The sequence below is a fragment of the Mustelus asterias genome, chromosome 23 (assembly GCF_964213995.1).
Source record: "Mustelus asterias chromosome 23, sMusAst1.hap1.1, whole genome shotgun sequence".
Lineage (NCBI taxonomy): Eukaryota > Metazoa > Chordata > Chondrichthyes > Carcharhiniformes > Triakidae > Mustelus > Mustelus asterias.
Window position 1 is genome coordinate 35,285,438 of NC_135823.1, and position 27,233 is coordinate 35,312,670.

The window sequence follows — 27,233 nt, forward strand, 5'->3', positions numbered from 1 at the left end:
TTTACTGATATAATCCATATTAGAATTCTCCAGACTCTAAGTCCTTTTACATCTGAATATCCCCAGCTGTTTCTTTTAAGGCAGCAATTAAGAGCAGAATGATTGGTGTTCCTGCACTTCACGTGTGTGTGTCTGTTTTCTGGACACAGAGCAGCTCCTCCTGCATCATCTACTGTTGGGATGAATTCAAAGGGAAACGTATTCTCATTCTGCAGGAGGCAGGACTTCCTTCTGCATGTCAGCGATTCAGTAAAAGACAAACGTGTGAGGCAGGTGCACGAGAGTTGATTGCATGAAAAGGATGTTGATGTTAGGATCAAAGGTGGCTGACCGGATTCTCTGCTTTAGAAAATGATGCTGTGAAGTTTTTTTTTTAAAGCACTTGAGGTGAAGTTGAATCCAGGACTTTTGTTTTATTCTATGACCAGTACGGACGTAGTTATAAATCTGTGACTATGGCTAAAAGGGAAAGTATTGTGAGCCGAATGAAGAGGCTGCTAAGAAGCCGTAGATCCAAACATGGCTTGAGTCAGGGTCCGAGTGACTTGCCTTCTTCACCCAAAGATTTCTGTAAGTGTCTCACTGCTGAGCTGTTTCACTAATGGTTTTTAATCTGTTGTTTTACATTTCCATAGCAGCCATCCTGAATGACACTGAATCCTTGTGTAGTGTGAACTTTATAGCTTCAACAAGTAATGTGAAGAATCAGCTGATGTAAGGATTTGGGGGAGGGGTGTTTTGTGAGTTATGAAGTGATAACGTGATGTATAATCTACAACAAATATATGGCAGCAGACTTCATTCTAAAATTACTAGAAATTATCCAGTGTGTTAGGTCCCGGGGGAGGATGTGGGTCTGTGACTTGCTAGATGTTGAGTTCCTCATCTCTTCCAGGCAGTCAAGGACTTGCTGGTGGGATTGCTTTGTGGGATCTGGATTAAGGATAGTGGGAGGCTGAGGCTAATCTTTGTTTAATTGAGTGAAAAGCACTGAGTGTTGTCAGGGAAACTTGCCTACCAAGTATCAGATATTAAAACTCAGACCTGTTTAGCTACTAAATCACTCACTACCTAAATCACTCACTACCTAATGTTTATAATGAAGGCAGCAAGTCTGTTTCTCTTTCTAAAGCACAACTGCATAGGTTTATCAAAGAAATATATAAATCTCATTGATTTGATTTTACTGTAGTCTGCTTGGAAATGGATTTAAATATTTTGATAGAAAACACGAGAAGACTTAAGAGACAATGGTTGATTTTAAACTATCTAGGGCGCCTTTTGCATTGGTGAAAGATTAGAATGAAAATTACGATCAAACCGAATGAGAGAGATCCCAGTTCATATTTATCTTGAGAGTGACACACATGAAAATAGGTCACATTTTAAAGCCAAATGAATGAGTGTGGATGGCCTGTTCTATTTGCTTTCATATAATTTGTATTAAGTTACGATACTCAAAGGCCCAAATTTATACTGTCATTCTGAAGATGGATTGTATCTATTTTTGCTCTTGTATCATTCAATGGCATTAAGTGCTTCTCAAGCTCTGTCCTTTGACTGTTTTAACTCTTATCATATCGTAGGCACTTATCAGCCAGAACTAAAACCCCAAAATTTCATACCATGATTTTCTTTTTTATGACACTCATATAGATTTTATGGCACAAAGCAGCGGAATTTCAGATATAGAGGGAAGGGACCAAGTTCTGTAAAATAGTGTCAAATAAATCTGATTTTTCTTGCGCATGCTATTATGGGCTTTTCCTTGTAGGAGATTTTGGAAAATGAAGCACAAAGAATCTAAATGAGAAACCTAAGAGCCTTTTAAAATTGTGAATGTTGTATACCTTGGCCTAGATATCCAGTGTGCACCTGGGCCATAAATGCACCTGACTTATTTATATGAGGGAGTGCCAAGTTGAATTTTGCAATTAATTAAGAAACTTGCCCATTATTTTGAATAAGTTACAGGCACAGGAAAGCTTGCCCAGAGAGGTTCATCTGTAGCACACATTACTGAAGATCACAAAGTCCTGTGAGGGAGAAGCTCTTAAAGGGTTGTTGCTTGCAATTAAAGGGAAATTTGTGTTGTGGACTGAAAAATGCCTAATTGTTTAAACATTTTAGTAGAAAAATGTAGACGCAGCACACATCATCTTTCATTTTCATAAATTCCTAACTCATATTAAATCCCTCTCACTGATCACCCTGTGCTTGCTGAACTATTCTGGTCCCTGCTTAAGCAGCACCTCTATTTTAAACTGTTTATCTTTGTTTTCAAATCCCCAGATGCCTCGGCTCTTCCTATCTCACCTTCAGCCCATAAATCCTCCAAGATATGCAATATTTACACTCCTCCAATTCTGGTCTCTTAACACATCCCCAATTTTAATTGCTTCACCATTGACAACAATGTCTTCAGCTCCTGGGCTCTTGAGTTTTTGAATTCCCTCACTAACATTCTCCATCTCTCTTTCCTCCTTTAAGATGGCCCTTAAAACCTATTTTTCTGACCAAGCTTTTGGTCATCTATCATATTTCCCTTTATGAGGCTTGGTGTCAGATTTTGCTTGATAGTATTCCTGTTACAGGTGTAGGGACATGTTACACTGTAAAAGTTGCTATATAAATGCAATTGTTGGTTAAGCTGAAGAGTTGGAGGTTGCCTGAATTGAAGCTGGAGTCCATCCTCTTGTAAAAGCACAGGCATCAGCCTGCATGGAGAGAAGCCAGTGAAGATACCCAACTCCCTAGCACCTAGCTATAAGTAGGTAAAACATGTACATAACATAAGGAAGGAGGTGAAAGTAACTATCCTCTGCCATGCGCCCACATTCCCTGTGGGACTAGGATTGATACAACCACTTTGAGGAGTTTCCATCCCCACTGAAAAATACTACAAGTACAACATTGCAAATGATCACTGTCCTTTTGAACATTCTCTTGCGTTGTACTAAACTAAATTGCATTTTTATTGAAAGAGAGGTGAATTATAAGGGTCAGTTTATGGAGCATATGATTTAGGTAGCTGAGATAGCTAGGCCAGGATGTCCTTATACTATTTAGTGAGGTTAACAGTTGTGGATGCAAAAAGTTTCTTCTCCTTCAAATAAATAGGGCATCACAGATTACTGTACAATGAAGATGTTATGACAGCTTTCTGGAAATGACAACTGATGTGCATAACAGTATTTCTGTAGTCAGATATCACCTCAATATTAATTGAGTGCAAATCCTTTTCTTTCTTTTCTCATCCTGAATTTGTCCATCCTGCAAATTTGGTGTTGGAGGTTGGGTGCTTAATTTTGCAACATTGAACTACTCAAGATAAAGTCCTCCTGGTGTCACAAAATTTATCCTTATTTTTCTAGGTGGAGGGAAATGTTCTGTCATTTGAATAACTTTCAGTGTTGATGTGCGCTTTTGTATTTCTGGACATTTTTGATATTGATCTGTAAAGAAATTACATAGCATCTGCAGCACTAAAACATGATCAAATTGTCTATGCCATTATTTATTAATTCCACTTTTCCCACTCCCCTTACCTCTTCCCAGCATGACTTTGAATCCCTCTATTCTCTTTTGCTTCATGTTTGCATCAAGTTTCATCTTAAATGTGTCAACGTTATCTGCTTCAATCATTCCACATGACAGGGGATGCCATTTGTTGGGCTATGGTCTGATATATAGTGGTTTTGTTGTGTTACATGAGAATCAGAAATTGGATCCTTGGTTTGGAGGCCCATTTTATACAAATTTGATTTGGCATTCAGTTTATCGGTGAAGATTGATCTGAAATAGAATTTTTAGATTATGTAATTGAACTGTTTGTTTATAGAGGAGTTTGAAGTGTGATTGTTAAGTTATAGATTGGAAATGAAAATGTTTCATTGGATAGTTTGTGGTGGGATTGTTGAATTAAACTTGCAGATAGTCTGAAATGGGATTGTCTAACATTGGATTGAAATAGTGTTGTTGGCTACAGGCTGGTCTAAAATAGAACTGAACATTTTATTGATAGATTGATAACCAGACTATTTACAGAATACAACTCAGAAGGAGGCCTTTTGGCCTATTGTCACTGTCCTAGATCATTGTAAGAGCTGTCCAAATAGTCCCACTCCCTTGCTTTTTCCAGTATTTTTCCAGTTCCCCTTAGAAAATTATTATTAACTTTGCTTCCACCAACTATTTAGTCATGGCAATTCTGATCATAACTCACCAAATGTTGCCTCTGGTTCCTGTGCCAGTCACTTTAAATTTTTGTTCTATAATTACTGGTCCTTGTGCCACTGGAAGCAGCTGCTCTTTAAAAAAAATAATTCAGGGGATGTGGGTGTTGCTGGCTAGGCCAACACATTTATTGCCTATCCCTAATTGCCCTTGAGAAGGTGGTGGTGAGCCATCTTCTTGAATCACTGCAATTTGTCACAAAAGCTTTGATGAAGTTAAGCACCTTGCTAGATCATTTCATACCTTTTGGATTAATCCAGTAACGTAACTATTGTTCTATTGTACTCCACTCTCAAAACTCTTCATGGCTTGGAACACCTCTATTAAATCTCCCCTTTAACCTTCTCTGCTCTAAGGAGAACAACTCCAGCTTCTCTAATCTTTCCATGTAATCGAAGTATTTCATCCCTGGTACTATTCAAGTAAATCTCTGTCCTCACTTAGGCCGTGATACCCTTCCTAAATTGTGGTGCTCAGAATTGGCCACAGTACTCCAGCAGGGTCATCAACAGTGTTTTATAAAGGTTTAGCAAAGCTCTCCTGTTTTTTAATAAAAAAGCATTCATGAGATATGGGTAGCTTCAGATGATTAGTCCAGGCCTTTGAAATACTAACCCAATAAGATATAGCCCAGTAATAATTGCAAGCGAATAAGAAAATATTCTCCACAGAGACACCCCCCCATCCCCAAACATGCCCCCCATGGCCCCTTATGCCCTCCACATCAACGCAGGCCCTTATACCTTCCATGCCAGGTAGCTTTGTATCTATCTCAAGAGCCATGCTGAGATGAAATAAAGTTATACAAATCTATTACAGCCTTCACTATGTTAAAGAAATCTCCCATTCTTGAAAGCCCATTCAAATCTCAAGTGGTTGATCGCTTAGGAAAATACTTTATTCATGCCCCACATATCGAAGTCAACTAATCCTTTAACCAACTCTTTAAGCAGTCAATCAAACTGCACTTCCAACACATCTGCTGAGATAAATTTAGCTTTTGGAATTTAGCTGAGCATTCATAAAGGGCCCTTAGGGAAATGTCAACAGCGATTGAAAATGCTAGAACAGAGTGCTTTTCAACTCTCATCGACACCTGGAGCCTGTTTTGTTCACTTTAAAAGTTCTGGGAATTTAAATAACTTCACACTGTGACAGTTGTACGGACCTTATCTGCTCTTCAAGAGTGTTAATGTTGACTCAAATTTGTGAGTTCTGCACTGTGGGCAAGATGCTTGCAATATCTAGATCGGATCTGTTTGAACTCAGCACTGAGATCAAATGACTCTGCTAAGTTCAGGTTTCCCTCATGTGTGAATTAACCCTTCTCCTTATCCTCCCTGGGCAAAAATTGGATCTGTTGGTAATGGGATGAGACTTTGAAACCAAGGTCCCACCCACCATTTTGGAAATTCTGCAGAGTCTCCATCACTCCAAGAAATCCTTGGCCTAAGAACTGAAGCTGTGACCTTGTTGGGTTCCAAAAATACCTCCCCTAAACTGACATTATATTTTTCATGACTTTTTTATTTCCTTTTTCTTAATAAGTTTTTAAAATAAAGTTTCTTACTGTATACTGGATTCTGGGATGTTTGAAAGGGGCTTAATTCCTTTGGTGTCTAAAATTTTGTCTTTTGTTTCACACCAGTTGCTACAATGCCGAGCAACAATCAAGGATGGCCGGAGGAGTTTGGATTTCGTATCAGTGGGAACGGTCCCTGCTACATCATTTCTGTCCAAGACAGCAGCAGTGCCTGTGTTGCTGGTCTGCAGCCAGGAGATCAAATTCTGGAGATAGAGGGACAGGATGTGACATCCCTGAGCTGTGACATGTTAATAAATCTAGCCAGACGTTGTAAAACAGTTCCTCCTAGTATTGGTGTGGTGTCTCGCATTGAGCAGGTAGACCTTTTGCCTGCAGCAGATGGAAGATTTGGTTTCAACCTGAGTGGTGACAGTCCTTTACAGATTGAGGATTGTCTCCCAGATTCTCCTGCGGCTGAATTTGGACTCAAGAGTGGTGACTATGTTCTGGAGGTTAATGGGATCCCAGTCAAGCACTATGAGGTTGCTGCCAACATGATAAAGGCCAATCATGGCAAACCGTTGAAACTGGGAGTCCTGTGCTTTGGGAAGCGACAAAAACAGATCAGCAGCAGTATCCGAGAATATGTCCAGAATGCTGATGCAATACATCAGGAAAGGAAGTGTAAAGCTTTGGAATTCAACAAAAAGGTAGGAGATTGCCTGCCAAGCAGAAAGTACATGTTCATGACAACAGATGATAACTTGCAAAATTAGAGTTTCTCTCCTGATCGATGCTGACAGATCTGCTGAGTTTTTCCAGCATCCTCTGTATTTGTTTCAGATTCCAGCATCTGCTGTATTTTGCTTAGTTTATTAAAATTACAGAGTTGTTGGAATCTGTAAATAATGGGAATCATCCACTTAGAATGAAAAAACGTGCTTTAGTTCAGACTTCACAATATTAGAGAGGATGCTTTGCCCCCGTAGTTAAATTGTGCACATTATGTTTACTCACATTTAAACTTTTGCTACACACACAATTGAAACATTCTGCTGTGGATCCTAATGCCAATTTGAATGATGTGTCATTGGAGAAAAGCACAAAGGCAGCTCACCAGAGACGGTTCTGAACCATTTTATTTTAAATACCGCAATTAATAGAAAAGATAGAGGGTGCAATCTTACTGGCTCACCGCACCGGTAGATCTGCGTGGGGAGCCCGTAAGATTGCGTGTGGAATGAAAAATCAGATTGCGCCCGGTTTCTCACCACGTGCAGAGTTACCAGCACTATTTGCTGGCGGGATCGGCTTAGCACCCAAAAAAGGTGCAAAGCCAATTTAAATATTAATAACATGCTTAGCATGTCATTAACAAGTCCCACATGGCATTGTCCAGCCTCACTTGCACTTACCTCTTCACTGATTGGTCCTCACATCAGCGAGAATCACAGCTGGTCTCCGCCAGGGGAGACCAGACATGATGGCATGGCCAGGGCTTTCGGAGGCCATTGAAACCCCCCCCAGGTGGTCAGGGGCATGGCTGGGCAGTGTCAATAGTGCCAAGCTGGCACTGCCCAACAGGCATCCTGGCACTACCCACTAGGCACCATTGTGCCATAGAGGTTTACAGCATGGAAACAGGCCCTTCGGCCCAACTTGTCCATGCGCCCTTTTTTTAAAAAAACCCCTAAACTAATCCCAATTGCCCGCATTTGGCCCTTATCCCTCTATACCCATCGTACCCATGTAACTATCTAAATGCTTTTTAAAAGATAAAATTGTACCCGCTTCTACTACTACCTCTGGCAGCTTGTTCCAGACACTCAGCACCCTCTGTGTGAAAAAATTTCCCCACTGGACACTTTTGTATCTCTCCCCTCTCACCTTAAACCTATGCCCTCTAGTTTTAGACTCCCCTACCTTTGGGAAAAGATATTGACTATCTACCTGGTCTATGCCCCTCATTATTTTATAGACCTCTATAAGATCACCCCTCAGACTCCTACGCTCCAGAGAAAAAAGTCCCAGTCTATTCAGCCTCTCCTTATAACTCAATCCATCAAGTCCCGGTAGCATCCTAGTAAATCTTTTCTGCACTCTTTCTCGTTTAATAATATCCTTTCTATAATAGGATGACCAGAATTGCACACAGTATTCCAAGTGTGTCCTTACCAATGTCTTGTACAACTTTAACAAGACGTCCCAACTCCTGTATTCAATGTTCTGACCGATGAAGCCAAGCATGCCGAATGCCTTCTTCACCACTCTGTCCACCTCTGACTCCACTTTCAAGGAGCTATGAACATGTACCCTAGATCTCTTTGTTCTGTAACTCTCCCAACGCCCTACCATTAACTGAGTAAGTCCTGCCCTGGTACAATCTACCAAAATGCATTACCTTGCATTTGTCTAAATTAAACTCCATCTGCCATTCGTCAGCCCACTGGCCCAATTGATCAAGATCCCGCTGCAACTGGAGATAACCTTCCTCACTGTCCACCATGCCACCAATCTTGGTGTCATCTGCAAACTTACTAACCATGCCCCCTATATTCTCATCCAAATCATTAATATAAATGACAAATAACAGTGGGCCCACCACTGATCCCTGAGGCACACCGCTGGTCACAGGCCTCCAGTTTGGAAAACAACTCTCTACAACCACCCTCTGGCTTCTGTCAAGAGGCCAATTTTGTATCCATTTAGATACCTCACCCTGGATCCCGTGAGATTTAACTTTATGCAACAACCTACCATGCCTTGCTAAAGTCCATATAGACAACATCAACTGCACTGCCCTCATCTACCTTCTTGGTTACCCCTTCAAAAAACTCAATTAAATTTGTGAGACATGATTTTCCACTCACAAAGCCAGGGGTAGTGTCAGAGGTTAGGCCTGAGTGGGAGTAGGGCTATGACAGGGAGGAGGCAGAGAGGGGGAGCTCTGCAGTTGGGGGATGATCGGCAGGGGGGATATGAAAAGGGGGGTGATCGGCCGGAGTTGTGGGGGGGGGGGGGGGGGGGTGAGGGGGTTGGTGATCAGCCAGGGGGGAGACCAGCATGCACAGGGAGTGATCGGCGGGGGAGAGGGGGTGCAGGGTGAGCCACGGAGGGGGTCATGAAAGGGATTTCAGCAGGAGGGTCCCACTGCCCCAATGCCGGCAACATATGTTGCTATTGGGGCGGGGGGGGGGGGGGATGGTAGTGTTACACAGCCACCAATAATAGGAGTGGGGTGATGTCTGTAGGGGTGGGGGATGGCAGGAGGTCTTCCAATTCATTTGGAGATCGTGGTGCCCTGCGGGATGTCTGCAGCCGGCTCCGGCCCCCCCATCCCCAACTGGTGAGAATCACACTTCTGTTCAAAAACTTGAGGATCATAACATTGCATTTTCAAACTCACCCAAAGAAAAGCCTGAAACTCTCCTGTCTTCTTGCTCGTTCGGCACTCAGAATTTTTTTCGTAAGATTGCGTTCAGAATTTCATTAGTTAACAGAACTATAATTTAAAAAGTCAGCTCCCATTCATCTGAAGCAAGATTCGTTCATTGTCGTACATAATTGTCAACTGCCTTAATGTGTGTTGCCTTTAAAACCGAATGTAGCTAAACATGTTTGGGAGTTGCTCTTCCTCCTCACATATATGTGCTCTGATTCATATTTTCACTCTTTTGCTCCTCATTTTTCTAATGCTTTTCTTTAAACAGTCTTTTCAAGCATCATTGACAAAGCATGTGGGGTATGGATAGGTTTCAGGTGATGGTGTAATTGAACTGATACCTACTGAACTGTGTAAATACCAAGGCCCAAATTTTGCTCCTGGGTTAGGCAGAGACGGGAGAATTCCTGTGAACCCAAGCTTTACAGTTCTGATTTTGGGTCCAGGGGTTAGAATCTGGCTGGGTTACAGGTCAAGCCTGCTGCCATTGGAACAAATGCGGTGGCAGGCTCGGTAAAAAGGGGCGGCATGGTGGCACAGTGGTTAGCACTGCTGCCTCACTGTGCCAGGGAACCAGGTTCATTTCCGGCCTCGGTTCACTGTCTGTGTGGAGTTTGCACATTCTCCCCATGTCTGTGTGGGTTTCCTCCAGGTGCTCTGGTTTCCTCCCACAGTCCAAAGATGTGCGGTTGATTGGCCATGCTAAATTGCCCCTTAGTGTCAGGGAGATTAGTGGAATTACGAGGATAGGCCCTGGGTGGGAATATAGGCTCGATGGGCCGACTGGTCTCTTTCAGCATTGTAGGAATTCTATGATTCTATGAAAGGCCTGCATATGTGCTTTGGCACTTTGAATGCAATAAAAACAAATTTAAAACAAAAAACACAGCCTTCAGCCTGCACCTGCCCCTCTCTCACATTCCTCATGCCCCATCTATGTCAATCTATGCTGCCTCATGCCCCTGGCAATGGATGCCCTTCTACCGCCACCCTGGCCCGTCATACCTCTTATGCCCCCATATCTTCATGGCTCTTTATCATCTCTATACCAACTCATGCCAACCCATGGACCCCCACTCACCAACCACCCTTTTCCCTTATCCCTTCACTGCCAATTCAACTAGTATCCATCATTAAAGTTCAGCAGCTATACTGATATTAAAAAACAGTTATGGGTGAAATCTTACCAAAATATGGCAGCCCTGGAGTAGCAAAAGGTGTGTTGGCAGATGGAATTGTAAATTGGGCTCTTGACACAAGTTTCATGAAAACCTGTGTGTTTATCTCCAGAGAAACTGGTCAGTTTTCTCTCCAGATCTTATGACACTCTGCCAAAAAAAATCAAGGGGGCGTGTTTCATGCCATCATACAGGGAGGCAGGGCCTCAACACACCAGCAAAACCCCATTGCTCAGAAATCAAGCTGCCATCTTTAAAGGGCACCCGATCAGATCCTGAGTAAACTCCCCTCGCCCTCCATGAAGGTCTCAGGGGTTCCCCTTCCCACTAAATCGGAGTCGGCGCTTCTCCCCACCCCAATAATCAGCATCTTCTCCCTTCTCCCCCTGATCATTGGCCCCTGCCCGCGACCAACTCTGAGTGAATCCCCCTTCCATCCCCCATGAGGCTGCCAATGGGGCCAGCTTCCTGACACTGGCTGGCACTGCCAGGTTGGCTCGGGCATGGTGCCAAGTGGGCAGTGCCAGGGGGTATTACCAGACCATTTTGCAGCCACATCCCTCTCTTCTGGGGTCTATACTCACCTTTACACCCCTGAGGGGGCCCTCAGGATAGGTTCACCTCCAGGTGAAACTCCAGGCCATCTCCAGGTGAACTTGTTGTAAATGGCGCCAGCATGACAGCATGCTGGTATCCGCTGAATATCCAGTGAGGGGGGAATCCCGGAGAAAATGCTCGCTAGTGCATTAAAATGAGCTTTCTGCAGTCCTGCAATGTGTTTCATGCCATTCCACTAGTGAGGGACCAGTAAGATTAGAACTCGGAAACTTGCCAGTGCGAATAGCACTCTCTGGATTCTGAGCATGCACCGCCATTCCCACAGACAGAGTGCAGGCACAAAATCGCCAATCCCCCCACCCCCACCGTGTGTCTACTGTGAATGTCACTATTTTAAAAAACTCATTTATAAAACACCATTCAATACCTAGAAATTCCTTCAACTTTTCTATTAGCAAAACAAACATTTCTATTCTATAACTACTTGGAGCTGTCATTCAAGTTGCTCACTTAACTGGCACCCGAGTTAATGTTAATTTGTAAAATCAGACATTATAGCACAAATCATTTCATGAAATCCCTCAGGCTTATATGAACAGACAGAATTAAATATCAAGCACTGATTTTTTTAATTCATTGACAGCTTTGACAGTTCCAATGACATTTAACAGCTTTGACAGTTCTTTGGCAGTTCCAGTGAATTTATGCACTTTTTACACACAATCGATTTATTTTTAACAATCCCAAAGGATGCTTTACCTCACCAAAATGGTGCCTTGCTTCTCCCAAAGATGTCCCAGGACCATATAGAAAGGGTTACCTTTCCAAGGGCGTACATTCTCTATCCAAACTAATGCGCCAAGATCAGACCAGCTTTTACCTGACAAACTCTGGGTTTACGCTCCTGGCCTACCAAAATCGCACTTCAAAGGAGGCAGCTAAGGACTTAAATGGCCAGCTGCCTCCATAAGCCATGCATGTGTGAACTCCAGCCCAACTCATGCCAACCCAACTCAGTCCCATCTGATCAAAAATAGGAAGTGAGGACGGGACTTGGAATTTCCAGACTTGTCTGTATTTTTGTCACGATGGACAGCCTCTCTGTCGTAAATCTGGACCAAGGTTTCTTCAGCTCCATCAGGCTGGTAACTCCTCAGGAGGGACATAAACTCAGATAAAACAATACCATTAAAGACCTGAGTTTAACTCTAGGCAGGTGGGTAGCAAAGTTAATTAGAAACTCGCCCACTTCTCCGGCAACTTCTTTCTCAAACATTCTAGGCAGAAAGTTGGCAAAAAAATTGTGTAACCCAGAGGCCACAAGCAAACACCAGATGGGTGATGTGCTTGGCTCCTAGAATCTTCTCACTTCTTCTTACTCCACAAGTACCTTGTCTGATGTTGGCTGCTCTTCCCGAGTGTCTTCACCTGACATGAAAGTCACAATGGGTTCCCATTTGGCCATCCATTTAAGATTGCAGTTGGGTCCTGATGACAACTTGTGAGGAAGAATTCCACAGGCTTTGTATGAGTACCTTGCTGCCTGCTCAGTAAAATCTGTTCAATTTGGAAATAGTCAGTGCCTGGCAACTCTAGTGTGAGCAAGTAAACTGGGTGATTGAAGATGAAAGATAAAACTGAAACATGTCCAAAGATATGCAGGTTAGGTGGATTGACCATACTAAATTGCCTCTTAGTGTCCCGAGATGTGTAGGTTAGGGGGTTAGTGGGGTAAATGTGTGGGGTTACAGGGATAGGGCCTGGGAGGGATGATCTGTCAAAGAGTCGGTGCAGACGTGATGGACCGTAAAGCCCCCTTCTGCATTGTAGGGATTCTGTGATTCTATTTACAGCAAAGTTTACAGTGTTTATGAGCATAGGAAATACTTGTTTCATTACTCTGGGCACTACAACAAGAGCAGTAGAGTTGACATTGAGTAGTATTTGTAGTTAGGTCTTGGAGGAAAATGAGGATCTCTTGTTACAGATTTTTGCTACCTATATAGAGCCAGAGACCTGCTAACCGAAAGCACACCCCCAAAGGTTTTACTCCCAGCTTCTGTTTGCACTCCTGCTACCCCCTGCAATACCCTATTCTCTTTATCACCAACCTGACTTGCTCTACAATGATGACCAATTAGTCATTAACCAGCACTGGTGACATCGCTTCCTCAGTATCGTAAATCAGATATCACACAAATATTTGGAAACAGTTAACCATAAAAATGCTGTGATATAATGCATGGTCCTCTGATATCCTTGTGTCTTCCAGTCTAACATTCTCCAATAGCCCTTTACTTCTCATTGTAACATTTTCAGATATACCCCACATCAGTACTTCCTAGACAATTTTCCATACAAGCCTATTTGAACACTTGAAAATTAATGCAATCCCATCAAAAACAAAACAGCAATGCAGCAGCACACTAACATTTTACATACAAATTGTTAAAGTTTAAGTATTATAGGTCAACATCATATAAAAATGAACGTATGTGTTTTTAAAGTACTGTGTAACAATGTTATTGTATGTGCTAATCAGGCCTAATAAGACATATGGGCATGCATGTTGTGGCGCTCACTTACACCAGCTGTGTGACTTTTGAAAGACATTCATTTGACTGCAGATGTAACCAGAAAAAAACTGCACTCCCCAGAAATCTGTGAATTGACTGCATGGGTGTGACATTTCCATAACATACATTACACAGAAAAACGATTGAGGCTCAAGTTCAACTCTAAAGATAGTATGTATATTGTTATGTCTTGCGCTTCACCTTGCAATTCATTATCATATGTTGAAGATCAAATAAGATTGACATGATTTTATTTTCTGTGACCCGTTTCACAGTTTCTGATCTACATTTTAGGAACTGCTGGTCCACACATTTCACCGTAACACAGTAATATACCCTACTTGCCTCTCTATAATACTGTTTAATATTTCCCACTGTAATGCATTGTGATATGCCCCATAAGACAACACTATGATATATCCCCCACCATTTCACTATCACACTCTAGGCATTTCATTTTTGAACCTTATTTTTGTTCCAGTACTTCATTCATTATTAACAGGCAAGATTGGTGGGGCCTGTTACATGTGTGAGTTAGGTTGTGGCTGATATTTAAGCCCCAGTCACTTAATTGGCCAACAATGACCCTCCCCTGTGATCGAAGTTGTGGGGTGGTGGATGGTTGGGTGTAGTGGAAATCCTGTCCACCAAGAGCTGCTGGCCAATCAGAAGCGCATTGCATAATCTCATCCTGCTGAAGCCAGCAAGCAACCCCAACAGTTTTACAGCCTCCTGCACAGTAAGTTCACTGCCTGCTGATGGGTGAATAGTGCAGCAGTAGGATGATGCCTTAAGCAGGTATTAATTGCCCATTTAAGGGCCTCAGTAGGAGGTGGGGTGGGAAGACCATCCGGGAGCAGAGGCAGGAAGGCGATAGGGTCACAACCTGCCATTGTCCTACCCCATTAAATATCCTTGCCACCAACTCGCCTCAGGAGAGCAGATTAAATTCCCCCCTATGTGTGTGAATTGTGTTGTGATTTTGCTGGTTGTCAGTTGTTCCTGTGTGTTCTTCACATACTTCAGAATACTTTTTGTTTATTTCTGATGTATTTGTTTGAAATTTTGTTTATGGGGCAATGACTTGTTATGTTCACCTCATCTTTGTGGCACAGAAAAATAAGTTCTGGGTTCACTTATGTAATTCCGTTGCGCTTTCCTGGGTTCAGATCAATTACGCGTGCAGAGAAAACTCCCACAACCTCGACCCCTGCCATCCTCCACCAAAACTAAGGGAAGAGGATATAAGAAAATTCCAGCAGACCTTTGTTTGAAATGAGGATTCAGCAAAGGGTCTTCCTGCCCATTTTTTGTGAACAAGCTGCCCAAGGAGCACTCAAGGGTACAGTCACCCTTCGCTAAGATAAAGAGGTGGGTGTCAATTTGGTGCAAGTCACATGTCAGAGTGTTTAACTCTGCAGTAGAACAGGAGCCAAGATGAGTGTTGGGGAAGATGGAATCTCTGATAGCTTTGTAGCAGCATCTATGCATTTTTCACTGCTCCTTTTTTACTCTTAATTCTTCACTCTGCTAACCAATATTTCTGTTTTGAATGCAGATTGATGCTGTGTTTGGGGAGCAGCCTGAAGCGAAAGAGAAGTTGTTCACTCTCCTAAAGCAGTATGCAGCTGAGCGCAAGGTTGATTACTTGGCTTACGCACTCCCTATGATTTTGAGCACTGAAGAACAGCAACAACTCATTGATGACATCAGGTAGGGACCAGACAGAGAACATGATGACACAAAGCTGGGTGGGAGGGTGAGCTGTGAGGAGGATGCAGTGATCCTTCAGTGTGATTTGGACAAGTTGAGTGAGTAGGCAAATGAATGGCTGATGCAGTAGAATTTGGATAAATGTGAGGTTAGCACTTTGGTAGTAAAACAAGATTACTATCTGAATGGCCATAAATTAGAAGAGGCAAATGTGCAACAAGACTTGGGTATCCTCGTACACCAGTCACTGAAGGTAAGCATGCAAGTGCAGTAGGCAGTAAAAAAGGCAAAATGATTTGAGTGCAGGAGCAGGGATGTCTTGCTGCAATAATACAGGGCCTTAGTGAGGCCACACCTGGAATATTGTGTGCAGTTTTGGTCTCCTTATCTGAGGAAGGATGTTCTTGCTCTGGAGAGAGTGTAGAGAAGATTTATCAAACTGATTCCTGCGATGGCAGGACTGACGTATGAGGAGAGATTGACTAGGTTAGGATTATATTCGCTGAAGTTCAGAAGAATGAGGGGAGATCTCATAGAAACATATAAAATTCTAACAGGACTAAACAGGGTAGATGCAAGAAGGATGTTCCTGATGGTGGGGTGTCCAGAACCAGAACAGTCTGAAGATACAGGGTAGACCATTTAGGACAAATTCCTTCACCCAGAGAGTGATCAGCCTGTGGAATTCACTACCACAGGAAGTAGTTGAGGCCAAAACATTGTATGTTTTCAGGAAGCAGTTAGATATAGCACCTGGGATGAAGGGGATCAAAGGATATTGGGGGAAAGCAGGATTAGGCTGTTGAGTTGGATGATCAGCTATAGAATCATAGAATCCTACAGTGCAGAAAGAGGCCATTCGGCCCATCGAGTCTGCACTAACCACAATCCCACCCAGGCCCTATCCACGTATCCCTACATATTTACCCACTAACCCCTCTAACCTATGCATCCCGGGACACTAAGGGGCAATTTAGAATGGCCAATCAACCTAGCCTGCACATCCATGTTCATAATGAATGGCAGAGCAGGCTCAAAGGGCCAAATGGCCTCCTCTTACTCCTATTTTCTATGTTTCTATGATAGAACAGAGGAGTCTGCTCAAAGACATTAGGATCTTACCACACCATGGTACACATGACTCAAAGCTACAATAACATGGCATCCCTCCATTCCTTGTCCATCCATTGGGAGGAAAACCAAAATGTTCAATTCTCCCAGGCTAAGGTAACCATCACACTCCTCCCTGGGCTAAGCTTGCTCCACCAGACCCATTTGTCACCTACCAACTTGCTGGTTGACTAGCAGAGCAAAGGAGAAAGACCGTGCAAAGCAGGAGAAAAGAAACTTAAGAAAAATAAGGCAAAAATGGCACCTAATAAATTCATAGTGGTCAAAAACAGATTGATGCACCACCACTTGAAATTTGGGAGTTTACCAACCTCTCACAGCCTGAAATTAACTCACCAGTTCCCACACCCTGAAATTAACTCACTATCCTTCACCCCTGAAATTAACTCAAAATTCTCACACCCTGAAATTAACTCATCATCCATCACACCCTAAAATTAACCCATCATTCACCACACCCTGAAATTAACCCATCATCCACCACACCCTGAAATTAACCCATCATCCACCACACCCTGAAATTAACCCATCATCCATCACACCCTGAAATTAACCCATCATCCACCACACCCTGAAATTAACCCATCATCCATCACACCCTAAAATTAACCCATCATCCATCACACCCTGAAATTAACCCATCATCCATCACACGCTAAAATTAACCCATCATCCATCACACCCTAAAATTAACCCATCATCCACCACACCCTGAAATTAACCCATCATCCACCACACCCTGAAATTAACCCATCATCCACCACACCCTGAAATTAACCCATCATCCACCACACCCTGAAATTAACCCATCATCCACCACACCCTGAAATTAACCCATCATCCACCACACCCTGAAATTAACTCATCATCCATCACACCCTAAAATTAACTCATCATCTATCACTACCTAAATTAACACATTATGGGAATCCCTTGTACCCTGAAATTAATACATCATCCATACATTAAGACTAATGCACCTTCCCTCAGATCCTGAAATGAACATACAATTAACTGTGAAATTACACAGGAACCTTTGCACACTGAGATTAATACATCATCCCTTGTGCTCAAATTGATGTATTGCACTCCTGACTGCAGTCAGTAAGGATAGGCAACAACACATCCTCCATGATCATCCTCAACACTGATTCCCCACAAGGCTGTGTCCTCAGCCCCTTACTAAACTCCTTATACACCTATGACTGTGTGGCCAAATTCCCCTCCAATTCGATTTTCAAGTTTGCTGATGACACCACCGTAGTGGGTCGGATCTCACACAATGACGAAACAGGGTACAGGAATGAGATAGAAAATCTGGTGAACTGGTGCAATGACAATAATCTCTCCCCCAATGTCAACAAAACGGAGATAGTCATCGACTTCAGGAAGCATAGTGGAGAACGTGCCCCTGTCTACATCAATGGGGACGAAGTAGAAATAGTCGAGAGCTTCAAGTTTTTAGGTGTCCAGATCACCAACAACCTGTCTTGGAACAACCTGTCTTGGTCCCTCCATGCGGATGCTATAGTTAAGAAAGCCCACCAATGCTTCTATTTTCTTAGGAGACTAAGGAAATTTGGCATGTCCACTACAACTCTCACCAACTTTTATAGATGCACCATAGAAAGCATTCTTTCCAGTTGTATCACAGCTTGGTATGGCTCCTGCTCTGTCTAAGACCGCAAGAAACTACCAAGGGTAATGGATGAAGCTCAGTCCATCACTCAAATCAGCCTCCCATCCATTGACACTGTCTACACTTCCTGCTGCCTCGGAAAAGCAACCAGCATAATCAAGGGCCCCATGCATCCTGGACATACTCTCTTCCACCTTCTTCCGTCGGGAAAAAGATACAAAAGTCTGAGATCACATGCCAACCGACTCAAAAACAGCTTCTTCCCTGCTGCATAAGACTTTTGAATTGACCTACCTCGCATTAAGTTGATCTTTCTCTACACCCTAGCTATGACTGTAACACTACATTCTGCACTCTCTCCTTTCCTTCTCAATGTAGTATGCTTTGTCTGTACAGTGAACAAGAAACAATACTTTTCACTGTATACTAATACATGTGACAATAATAAATCAAATCAAATCACCCTTGTCCTCTGTAATTAATACACCCTTCTCTTTCATGTTTTCTCTAGTATTCTCTGTTCCACAATCTGTGGTCAGAATTCTCCCAACCTGCCTGCAGCAGGTTTGGTGTGGACAGGTGCAGAAAATCTAGTGAGAACCAAAATAGTTGGAAACCCGCAGCGTAAAATTACGTTGCAATTCTCCAATGGCGGGTTTAATGGCAGATCGGTCACCGCTGACAGGTGGCATGAATTCCATTTGCACTCATTTGAATTTCATGAATGCTCATTAAAACAGCTGCCCACCACTGTCCCATCAGGCCTTCCAATCTTTCATCAAACCAGTGGGAAATCAATAAGCGTTAACTGGGTTTAACAATAAGCATTAAACCCAGTTGCACAAGGCGGTCCTCAGTTCACCAGAGACTGTGAGGTGAGTGCAACAAAGCCTTTCTGCCATAGTGGATGCATTGGAGATCATCTTCCAGGATTCTATAGATTCTGGAACAGTCCCTGCAGATTGGAGGGTAGCTAATGTCACTCCAATATTCAAAAAGGGAGGTAGAGAGAAAACAGGGAATTATAGACCAATAAGCTTAACATCGGTAGTGGGGAAAATTTTTAAATCCATTATCAAAGACTTTATAGCAGAGCATTTAGAAAGCAGTGGCAGGATCAGACAAAGTCAGCATGGATTTATGAAGGGGAAATCATGCTTGGCAAATCTGTTGGAATTCTTTGAAGATGTAACTAGTAGAGTTGACAAGGGGAGCCAGTCGATGTGATATATTTGGACTTTCAGAAAGCGTTTGACAAAGTCCCGCACAAGAGATTATCGTGCATGGGATTGGGGAAGTGTATTGAGATGGATAGAAAACTGATTGGCAGAGAGTAACCAAAGAGTAGGAATTAATGGGTGCTTTTCAAATTGGCAGGCAGTAACTAGTGGGGTGCCACAGAGATCGGTGCTGGGACCCCACCTATTCACAATATATATTAATGATTTGGATGAGGGAACAAAATGTAACATCTCAAAGTTTGCACATGATACCAAGTTGGGTGGGAGGGTGAACTGTGACGAGGATGCAGAAATCCTTCAGAATGATCTGGACAGGTTGGGTGAGTGAGCAAATCAGTGGCAGATGCAGTATAATTTGGATCAATGTGAGGTTATTCACTTTGGAAGCAAAAACAAGAAGGCAGATTACTACCTGATTGGCTGTAAATTGGAAGAGGGGAGTATGCAGTGGGACCTGGGTGTCCTTGTGCACCAGTCACTGAAGGTAAGCATGCAGGTGTAGCAGACAGTAAAGGAGGCAAATGGTATGTTGGCCTTCATTGTGAGATGTTTCGGGTACAGGAGCAGGGATGTGTTGTTGCAATTATACAGGGCCTTGGTGAGGCCACACCTAGTGTATTGTGTGCAGTTTTGGTCTCTTTTTCTGAGGAAGGACGTTCTCATTCTCGAGGGACTGCAGCGAAGATTTACCAGGCTGATTCCAGGGATGGCGGGACGGATGTATGAGGAGAGATTGACTAGGTTAGGATTGTTTTCGCTGGAGTTCAGACAAACGACGGGGTATCTCATCAAGACTTATAAAATTCTAACAGGACTAGACAGGGTAGATACAGGCAGGATATTTCCAATGGTGGGGGAGTCCAGAATCACAGGTTACAGTCTGAGGATTCAGGGTAGACCATTTAGGACGGAGGTGAGGAGACGTTTCTTCACCCAAAGAGTGTTGAGCCTGTGGAATTCGTTACCATAGGCAGTAGTTGATGCCAAAACATTGAATGTATTCAAGAGGTGGCTAGATATAGCACTTGGGGTGAATGGGATCAAAGGTTATTGGGGGTAAAAAGCAGGATTAGGCTATTCTGTTGGACGATCAGCCATGATCATAATGAATGGCAGAGCCGGCTCGAAGGGCTAAATGGCCTCCTCCTGCTCCTATCTTCTATGTTTCTCTAGTGCTGGACTGCTCCTGATGTGCTGTATACCATCTTCTGGGGCAGACCAATTCCTGCCCTCCATCTCCATGCCAAGCTGATCTTTGGTGAACAGCACAGTGCTGCTGAACCTATGGACCCTCCTGCATCACCGTTTCATTTCAGTACTATGCCTGGGATTGGAGAGTACAAGGTCTCCTTCCTCCCTTCACAGCAGTGTTTATCTGGACAGCACTGTGCTACGGGATGCATGCAACAACTGCTACAATGGTCTGAAGTTCACCCAGGGGTGTGGGGAGGATAGGAGGGAGATGAAACCAGGGCGGTAATGTGCAATGTGCGGGGAGGTAGAGCAAGTGCTCACAATGGCAGGCAGAGAAACAAAGAGGTGGATGAAGATGAACAATGGAAGGCAGAGGGAAAAGCGAGGAGAAGTAAGCTGGACCCCCCCAAGCCTGCAAGAAAAACTCACAAAGGGTCAAAGGGATATACCACATCATTGACTGGAAGAAGATTGATGAAGACTCTGAGATGGGTAGAAGTCCAATGTGGCATGGGTGCCTTGCAGATGATGGATGGATGGGGGATGGGGATGGGGGGGTGGGTGGTAGGCAGGGGCAGGGGGAAGATGGTTGACTCAAGGAACAGACTTCTTCTAGAGGCTGTTAGCCTTTTTCGTTTGAGTTGCTGACATCCTGCATGGTCTGGTGAAAACGAGTGGACTGGAGAGAATGATAGGAGTATGTTGGACTGGTATTTAAATATAGCACCGAGACCTTCGGACATATCAGCAGGCGGATGAATCAGCTGTCAGTCCACTAGGAGAGACAGAGGGAAACTTGCCTATGCACAATTCATCAAGTTCTAAATCTAGCATGGAATCCTGGGCAGGATAGGCATCGCTAGAGCTGCCTGTCACTGCACTTCATAGAATCATAGAAACCCTACAGTGCAGAAGGAGGCCATTCGGCCCATCGAGTCTGCACCGACCATAATCCCACCCAGGCCCTACCCCCACATATTTACCCGCTAATCCCTTTAACCTACGCATCTCAGGACTCTAAGGGGCAATTTTTAACCTGGCCAATCAACCTAACCCGCACATCTTTGGACTGTGGGAGGAAACCGGAGCACCCGGAGGAAACCCACGCAGACACGAGGAGAATGTGCAAACTCCCCACAGACAGTGACCCAAGCCGGGAATCGAACCCAGGTCCCTGGAGCTGTGAAGCAGCAGTGCTAACCACTGTGCTACCGTGCCGCCCTTAATCTCAAAATGGGAGAATACAGTTAAATTTAACTTAATCTCAAAATGGGAGAATTGTGCCCTATCTCTTTTGCTTTCTGTCTCAGTCTGTCTCTGTCTCTCTCTTCTCTCTAAGTTTATGGCACACTCTGTGTCATTCTCTGTTTCTGAGGCTTTCCCTGAGCCTCTGTATTTGTGTCTGAGTGGCTGAGCAGATAGGAAAAATGGCCCAAAGATGTCTTTCCTGCTGCATCGTTTGGCCCATAGCTGAAAAAGATTTAAGGGCCAGTATCACACATCAATCACGATGGTTGGGTGAGCTCTGATTGAGCTACCCCGCCAGCAATTCCGGTTTTAAACAGGACACCCCAATGCAGGGAATTTAAAAATAGATTTCCCTACCACTCCCCCAACATCACTCCCACAAGCACAGCCCCAGGCAACAATCCCCCCACCATGGAACACACACCCATGCAACCGCGCCCCCCATGAAGAACACTCCCTGGCATAGCCCCATGGCCCAGCCATCTGGCACTACCTGGAATGATCCTTTCTCCCCATCCCCCTGAGTGTAGCACCCATCTGAACTCCTTTGGCTTCTGCTTGCCAGGTGCACGCCCTGGGAGACCTGTCATGATTCACATTGGCCTGCCCTCATACTGACGTGAATGGACAATCTAATGGGGTGGAGGGGAATTATCAGGCATAAAGGCCTGATAATGACATTTAACTGTATTCAAATTTAGATCTTGATGTTCAACGTCGTGAGTCCTGTTACATCATTGGCAGTGGACAGGGACAATCGCTACTAGAAATCCCGTTGTCATAAACCGCATTTTAGGGCTCCCATGGGATTTCCCACTCCAACAGTCAAATCCGCCCCCCTGAAAACGGAAGTGGAAAATACCCCCCATGTCTATATATGTGTCTTCTTCATTGTGGTTAAACGGATTATTTTTCATTGTATGTCTGTCTCCGTTGGACTGTTTCTGATCTTGTTATGTCACTTAAATTGCCCTGTCCATCTTTGTTTTGTTTGTTTTTCTCTGTTCTGTTTCCGTTCCTCAAACTCTAACTTTATTTGCTCTATTTCCCTATATTTTTTACTCTGTTTTATCTTCCTTTTCCTGTCTCCCTGAGCCTCAATTTTCCATCTATCTCTATCTCTGTGTCTCTTTTATTCTCTGTGATGTACAGTAACAGACAAAAGACAGATCTTGGGTGCAACAGCTTTGCCCTGATTGGATCTCAGGCTATTTGTCTTTTCCTGCACTGTCCAACTTCACTTTCTGGGACACTGCAGATTTATATCCAGCTTGTGAACTAGATTTTTTTTTTGTGTTTTTCATTGTTCTATCTTTGGAAAATGTCCTCAGGCTCATACAAGGATCAGTTTTTACCCTCCCCCTTGCTTGGCCAGTGTTTCTTCAGCTCTATTATTCATCTTAATTTCCTAGCTCATTTTGATTTCCTGACATTTTCTTGACCTATTTATTGCCTAGATTGGATACTGGAAGGTTGAGGAGGTGAATGTTTCGGGCAGTATTTTCAGACCAGGGGTCTGAACTGTGTGAAATATTAAACATATAGAATATGACTAATGATATCAGCTCTCTGTGGAGCATGAAACAGCAAAACAAGCTGCCTCAGCTAAGGGAAATTATTGGGTTCAAACGATCCTTCCTTGTCCCCACATAGTTGCTGATGTGCAGTCCTTTAGCTCTTGTAGCCAAGCTGTGATCCCATACCAAATGAATCTGACACTTTGCTCAGCTGATTTCTATTCTACTGGTCTGCAATGCTCAAAGCTGTTGTTGATTCAGCACTTCTATCAATGAAGCTCAATGATTCCATCACTTGATATTAGCACAGCCTCTACACTGCCACTATACTGCCCCACTGAATTGTCCACTGTTAGTTGGTTAACCTTCTGCTCTGCTATTTGGTCAACCTCTCAATGCTTGTTAATTGAATTCTGCACTGATAACCACACCTGATGCTGCTGGTTGGTAGAGTTCTGCATTGTTGAGATCATTCTCAGATCAAAATATAATTAATGCAGCCCTATTCCTGGCAATACAGATATCTTCAGCAAGCACCCTATTGATATTAGTTCTACAATGGCTTTCTTCAGAGTTTTTCGAGGTTCAGAAAGAAAGGTTAATCAGATAACGAGTATCCTTTCAGAGATTGTGTTTGGACACAGTTATTACATCGATCTTGAAGGTGGATGCACCTGCATGTTTCCTCCCTCAATGCAAGATTCTTTTGAACCATTCCATTTAATTTGAGCTGTTTCTCTGAGTTGAACTAATTATCTAAAGATGTGCACCTTGGCAGACAAATTGTTAGAGGAGCTTGATATTCAGCGGGGACCTTCTGCTTTTTCACAGCTCGTCTCTCACTGTTGCCTGCACTCACAAGACCAAACTAATTCAACTGCTAGACACCACCCAACACAGCTTGTTCCCTAACTAGCACTCTGCGAGCCAGCGTGCTACTTACTGTTCCTGTGAAAACTGGGTCTACGAGAGAAAAAAAATCACCAAGTGTGCTGGAAGAGCTGTTTGCAGTTCTGATGCTGAGTGAGAGACTGGAGTGAGAGAGAACAGTGGTGCTGTGCATTACATCCAGGAAACGCGCTGAGAGACAGCTGACCTGCAGTTTGAAGCTTCCTCACCTCTGGCCGTGTGGTGCTTTTATTGGGATGAAATGTTTGCCCGACTGCTGTGCAAGGTGTGTGCTGCATACTGAAGACTTTTGAGAAATGGGGAAAGACAGGAATTTGTCACGGCACTTTCGGTATGAATCTTAAGTTCTTACAGTATTAGAGGCTCAGCTGGATCCTCCTTTAAAATATACAGGGATTTAGAAACCCACACCCAGTCTTAAATGTTAATAGAGCATTGATTAATTTAGATTGATTTCCTTTAATGTCCCCTGGTGAAGCTGAGAAATAGATAATAAAACAATTGCTTAAAGATTATTAGACACTGCTTTTAGTAAGAGAAAGGGAGGCTAGGTATTTTGCTCTTTTAAATACCTATATTAACAGAGCAGGCTCTGTTGAAAGTTTATGATTGAATTCATAACCATAACTGTCTATTTTGTTTCTTTATATCCGAGGCTATTGCTGATTCTCTCATCATCTAGCTCCGGTTTTGAGAACCCAGCAGTAGCACTAGTTGAGCAGTGCTTTGTATTAGACAATCCATCATTGGAATCTTGTCGCTGATAGTCTTTTTTTCCTGGAAATCCACAAAACTTTTGCAAATATTGATTTGCTCGTTCAACTACTGTGGCTTTTCAAAATTCTCTTACTTGGCTAGACAAACAGAAATAATTATTTAGCAGCCTCATCATGATGTATGAACAGGAACTATTTTATAGGTGAATAAGTCTTGCCTTGGTAAATCAGTGTTTTCCAATAGGATATGGTCAAACTTGTGCCGATCAGGTCACCATATGTGCCACATGATACAAAGGTTGAGGTGAATCTTGTAACAATCTCCCAGAGATTGGGATTGTGGGACAGAACTAAAGGTGAACAATAGTGCACTGCACTGTGATAGCAGCTCTGTCAAAATATTTTTAGTAGCAGCAACTTATCATTACACATCATCCACACAGAGTCGTGACTAAAATATTTCAACATGCTTTCACTTCCTTCAGTGGAGGCCCCTTTATCACGTACCTTTATGAAGCGAGGCGACAGTATTTTTTAATGTTGAGGATTGTTTTTCCTGCAGGATTTTCTACTTACTTTTGACGTGGCCATGGATAGTGTCAGAGTCTGGAACCACATCCTCGGTTGAATGGGATGCTGCAGTGTCCAAATGTCCATCTGATTAAAATCTCACACCAGAAAAGCATCAATTCACCATATGTCTGTGGCCGATTCGCCACATGTGGCGAGTATATTGGATAACACTGTGCTAAATAAACAGCAATTCCATACAGTTGTACAATGAAAGATCATTATCCTGCTTTATAATCAGGTAGTCAGCACACTTACCAGCTCAATAAAGTGTCTCTGTACAGTGACACAGTAATTAATCCTTGTTTTGCCAAGTAACCAGCAACTGTGGCTACACTTTGTATAACCCTTTGCAGGAATTCAACATAGTCACACATTAAGTACCCTTACCCTATAGAAGAAATAGTAACTTGTCACAAAGTGAGCATTCTCATCCTAATAGATAAAAATAAACTCTTTCCAGTTTTACTGTGAGTAATTCTCATCCCCCCGGCACAAAAAATGTGACGTAATGACAATGAAAATTATGGGGGTGAATTTCCCCAGGAACATTCTGACTTGCCTACTATCAGTTTGGTAATAATCCTATTTACAGGTACACAGGGTTTCTGCTGAAATTACCGTGGTAATAACCTAAGCAAATTCACCTGCCATGACTAGCATTTTCCGGGTTAATTAAGTGACATATTTATGATACAAGCAATGTGGATAATTATCAGAATGTGGGACCACAGGCAGTTTAATTTGGGTTAATTCCAGAGGTGTAATTTATATTTTTCCTTCTGGTTGATTGAAGCATTAGAAGTGATCTGCTAATTAAGGGCAGGTTATAATGTTAATGAGCAGGGGATTTGAATGATATTAACAATGAAGCTTGTTAAGAGTTGTTGAAAGAGTAATATCTGATTGCTGGTTTCTCTGAATTCAAGATGTCATTAAAATGGGTAAGAATTGGGAGCCTGGATATTGTATTACATTCAGTATTGTTTGTTTTCCCGCAAGCTTGAATCCAGACAAGGAAGGATATGGCAGTGTTCTGCCAGTGTAGAGGAGTTTTACTCTGTAGTTAACCTATGCTGTGCCTGCCTTTGGAGTGTTTGATAAGACAATGTAGCAGGAGCTTTACTCTGCATCTAATTAGTGTTCCTGTCCTGGAGCAGATTTCCACTCCATCTGACGAAGGAGCAGCACTCCGAAAGCTAATGGCATTTGCTACCAAATAAACCTGTTGGACTTTAACCTGGTGTTGTTAAAACTCTTACTGTATTTGACAGAACAGGATTGAGGGAGCTTTACTCTGTTTCACTTAGAATTACATGAATTTGTACAAGGGCAGAAATGGACCATCCAGCCAACTAGTCCTTCTCAGTTTATGCTCCATTCAAGTCTCTCATCTTTTCTCAACTTCCTCTGTGGATAACTCTCTTGTCCCTTCTTCCTCATATGCTTATTTAGCTTCCTTTACATCATGACTATTTACCTCAAATATTTCCTCTGGTATCAAATTCCATATTCTCACCATGATTTGGGTAAAGAAAATTTTTCTGAATTTGACTGTGACATTGACATTCTTGACATTTCATGTGTTGATGCCCTCTAATTTTGCTCTTCTGCCCAGTTGGAAACATTTTCTCTGTCTGCTCTAATAAAACTACCTCAACACACAGTGAGCACATCAGGAAACATTCTTCACCCAGGGACGCCCTACTGGCATTTACCCTGGCACCCCCGGCACAACTTTCTCCCCTCGAATGCTGTGTTCATCTTGAGTTCCTCTTAGGAGTTCTAATCGCCAGGTGCATGGTGCTATTCTGCCATCATGCCATTGTGGCTGCATGTT

At 43.0% G+C, this 27,233-nt stretch overlaps 1 protein-coding gene across 1 annotated transcript in view; it reads left to right on the forward strand.

Annotated features, from left to right (window-relative positions):
• The first annotated feature begins 5,892 nt into the window (after positions 1–5,892).
• Positions 5,893–27,233, forward strand: part of grid2ipb (glutamate receptor, ionotropic, delta 2 (Grid2) interacting protein, b) — a 109,699-nt gene continuing 88,358 nt past the window's right edge. Inside the window, exons 1-2 of the mRNA XM_078239868.1 lie at positions 5,893–6,471; positions 15,074–15,228. Coding sequence (XP_078095994.1) covers positions 5,893–6,471; positions 15,074–15,228 — 734 coding nt within the window. The remainder of the gene's footprint in view (positions 6,472–15,073; positions 15,229–27,233) is intronic.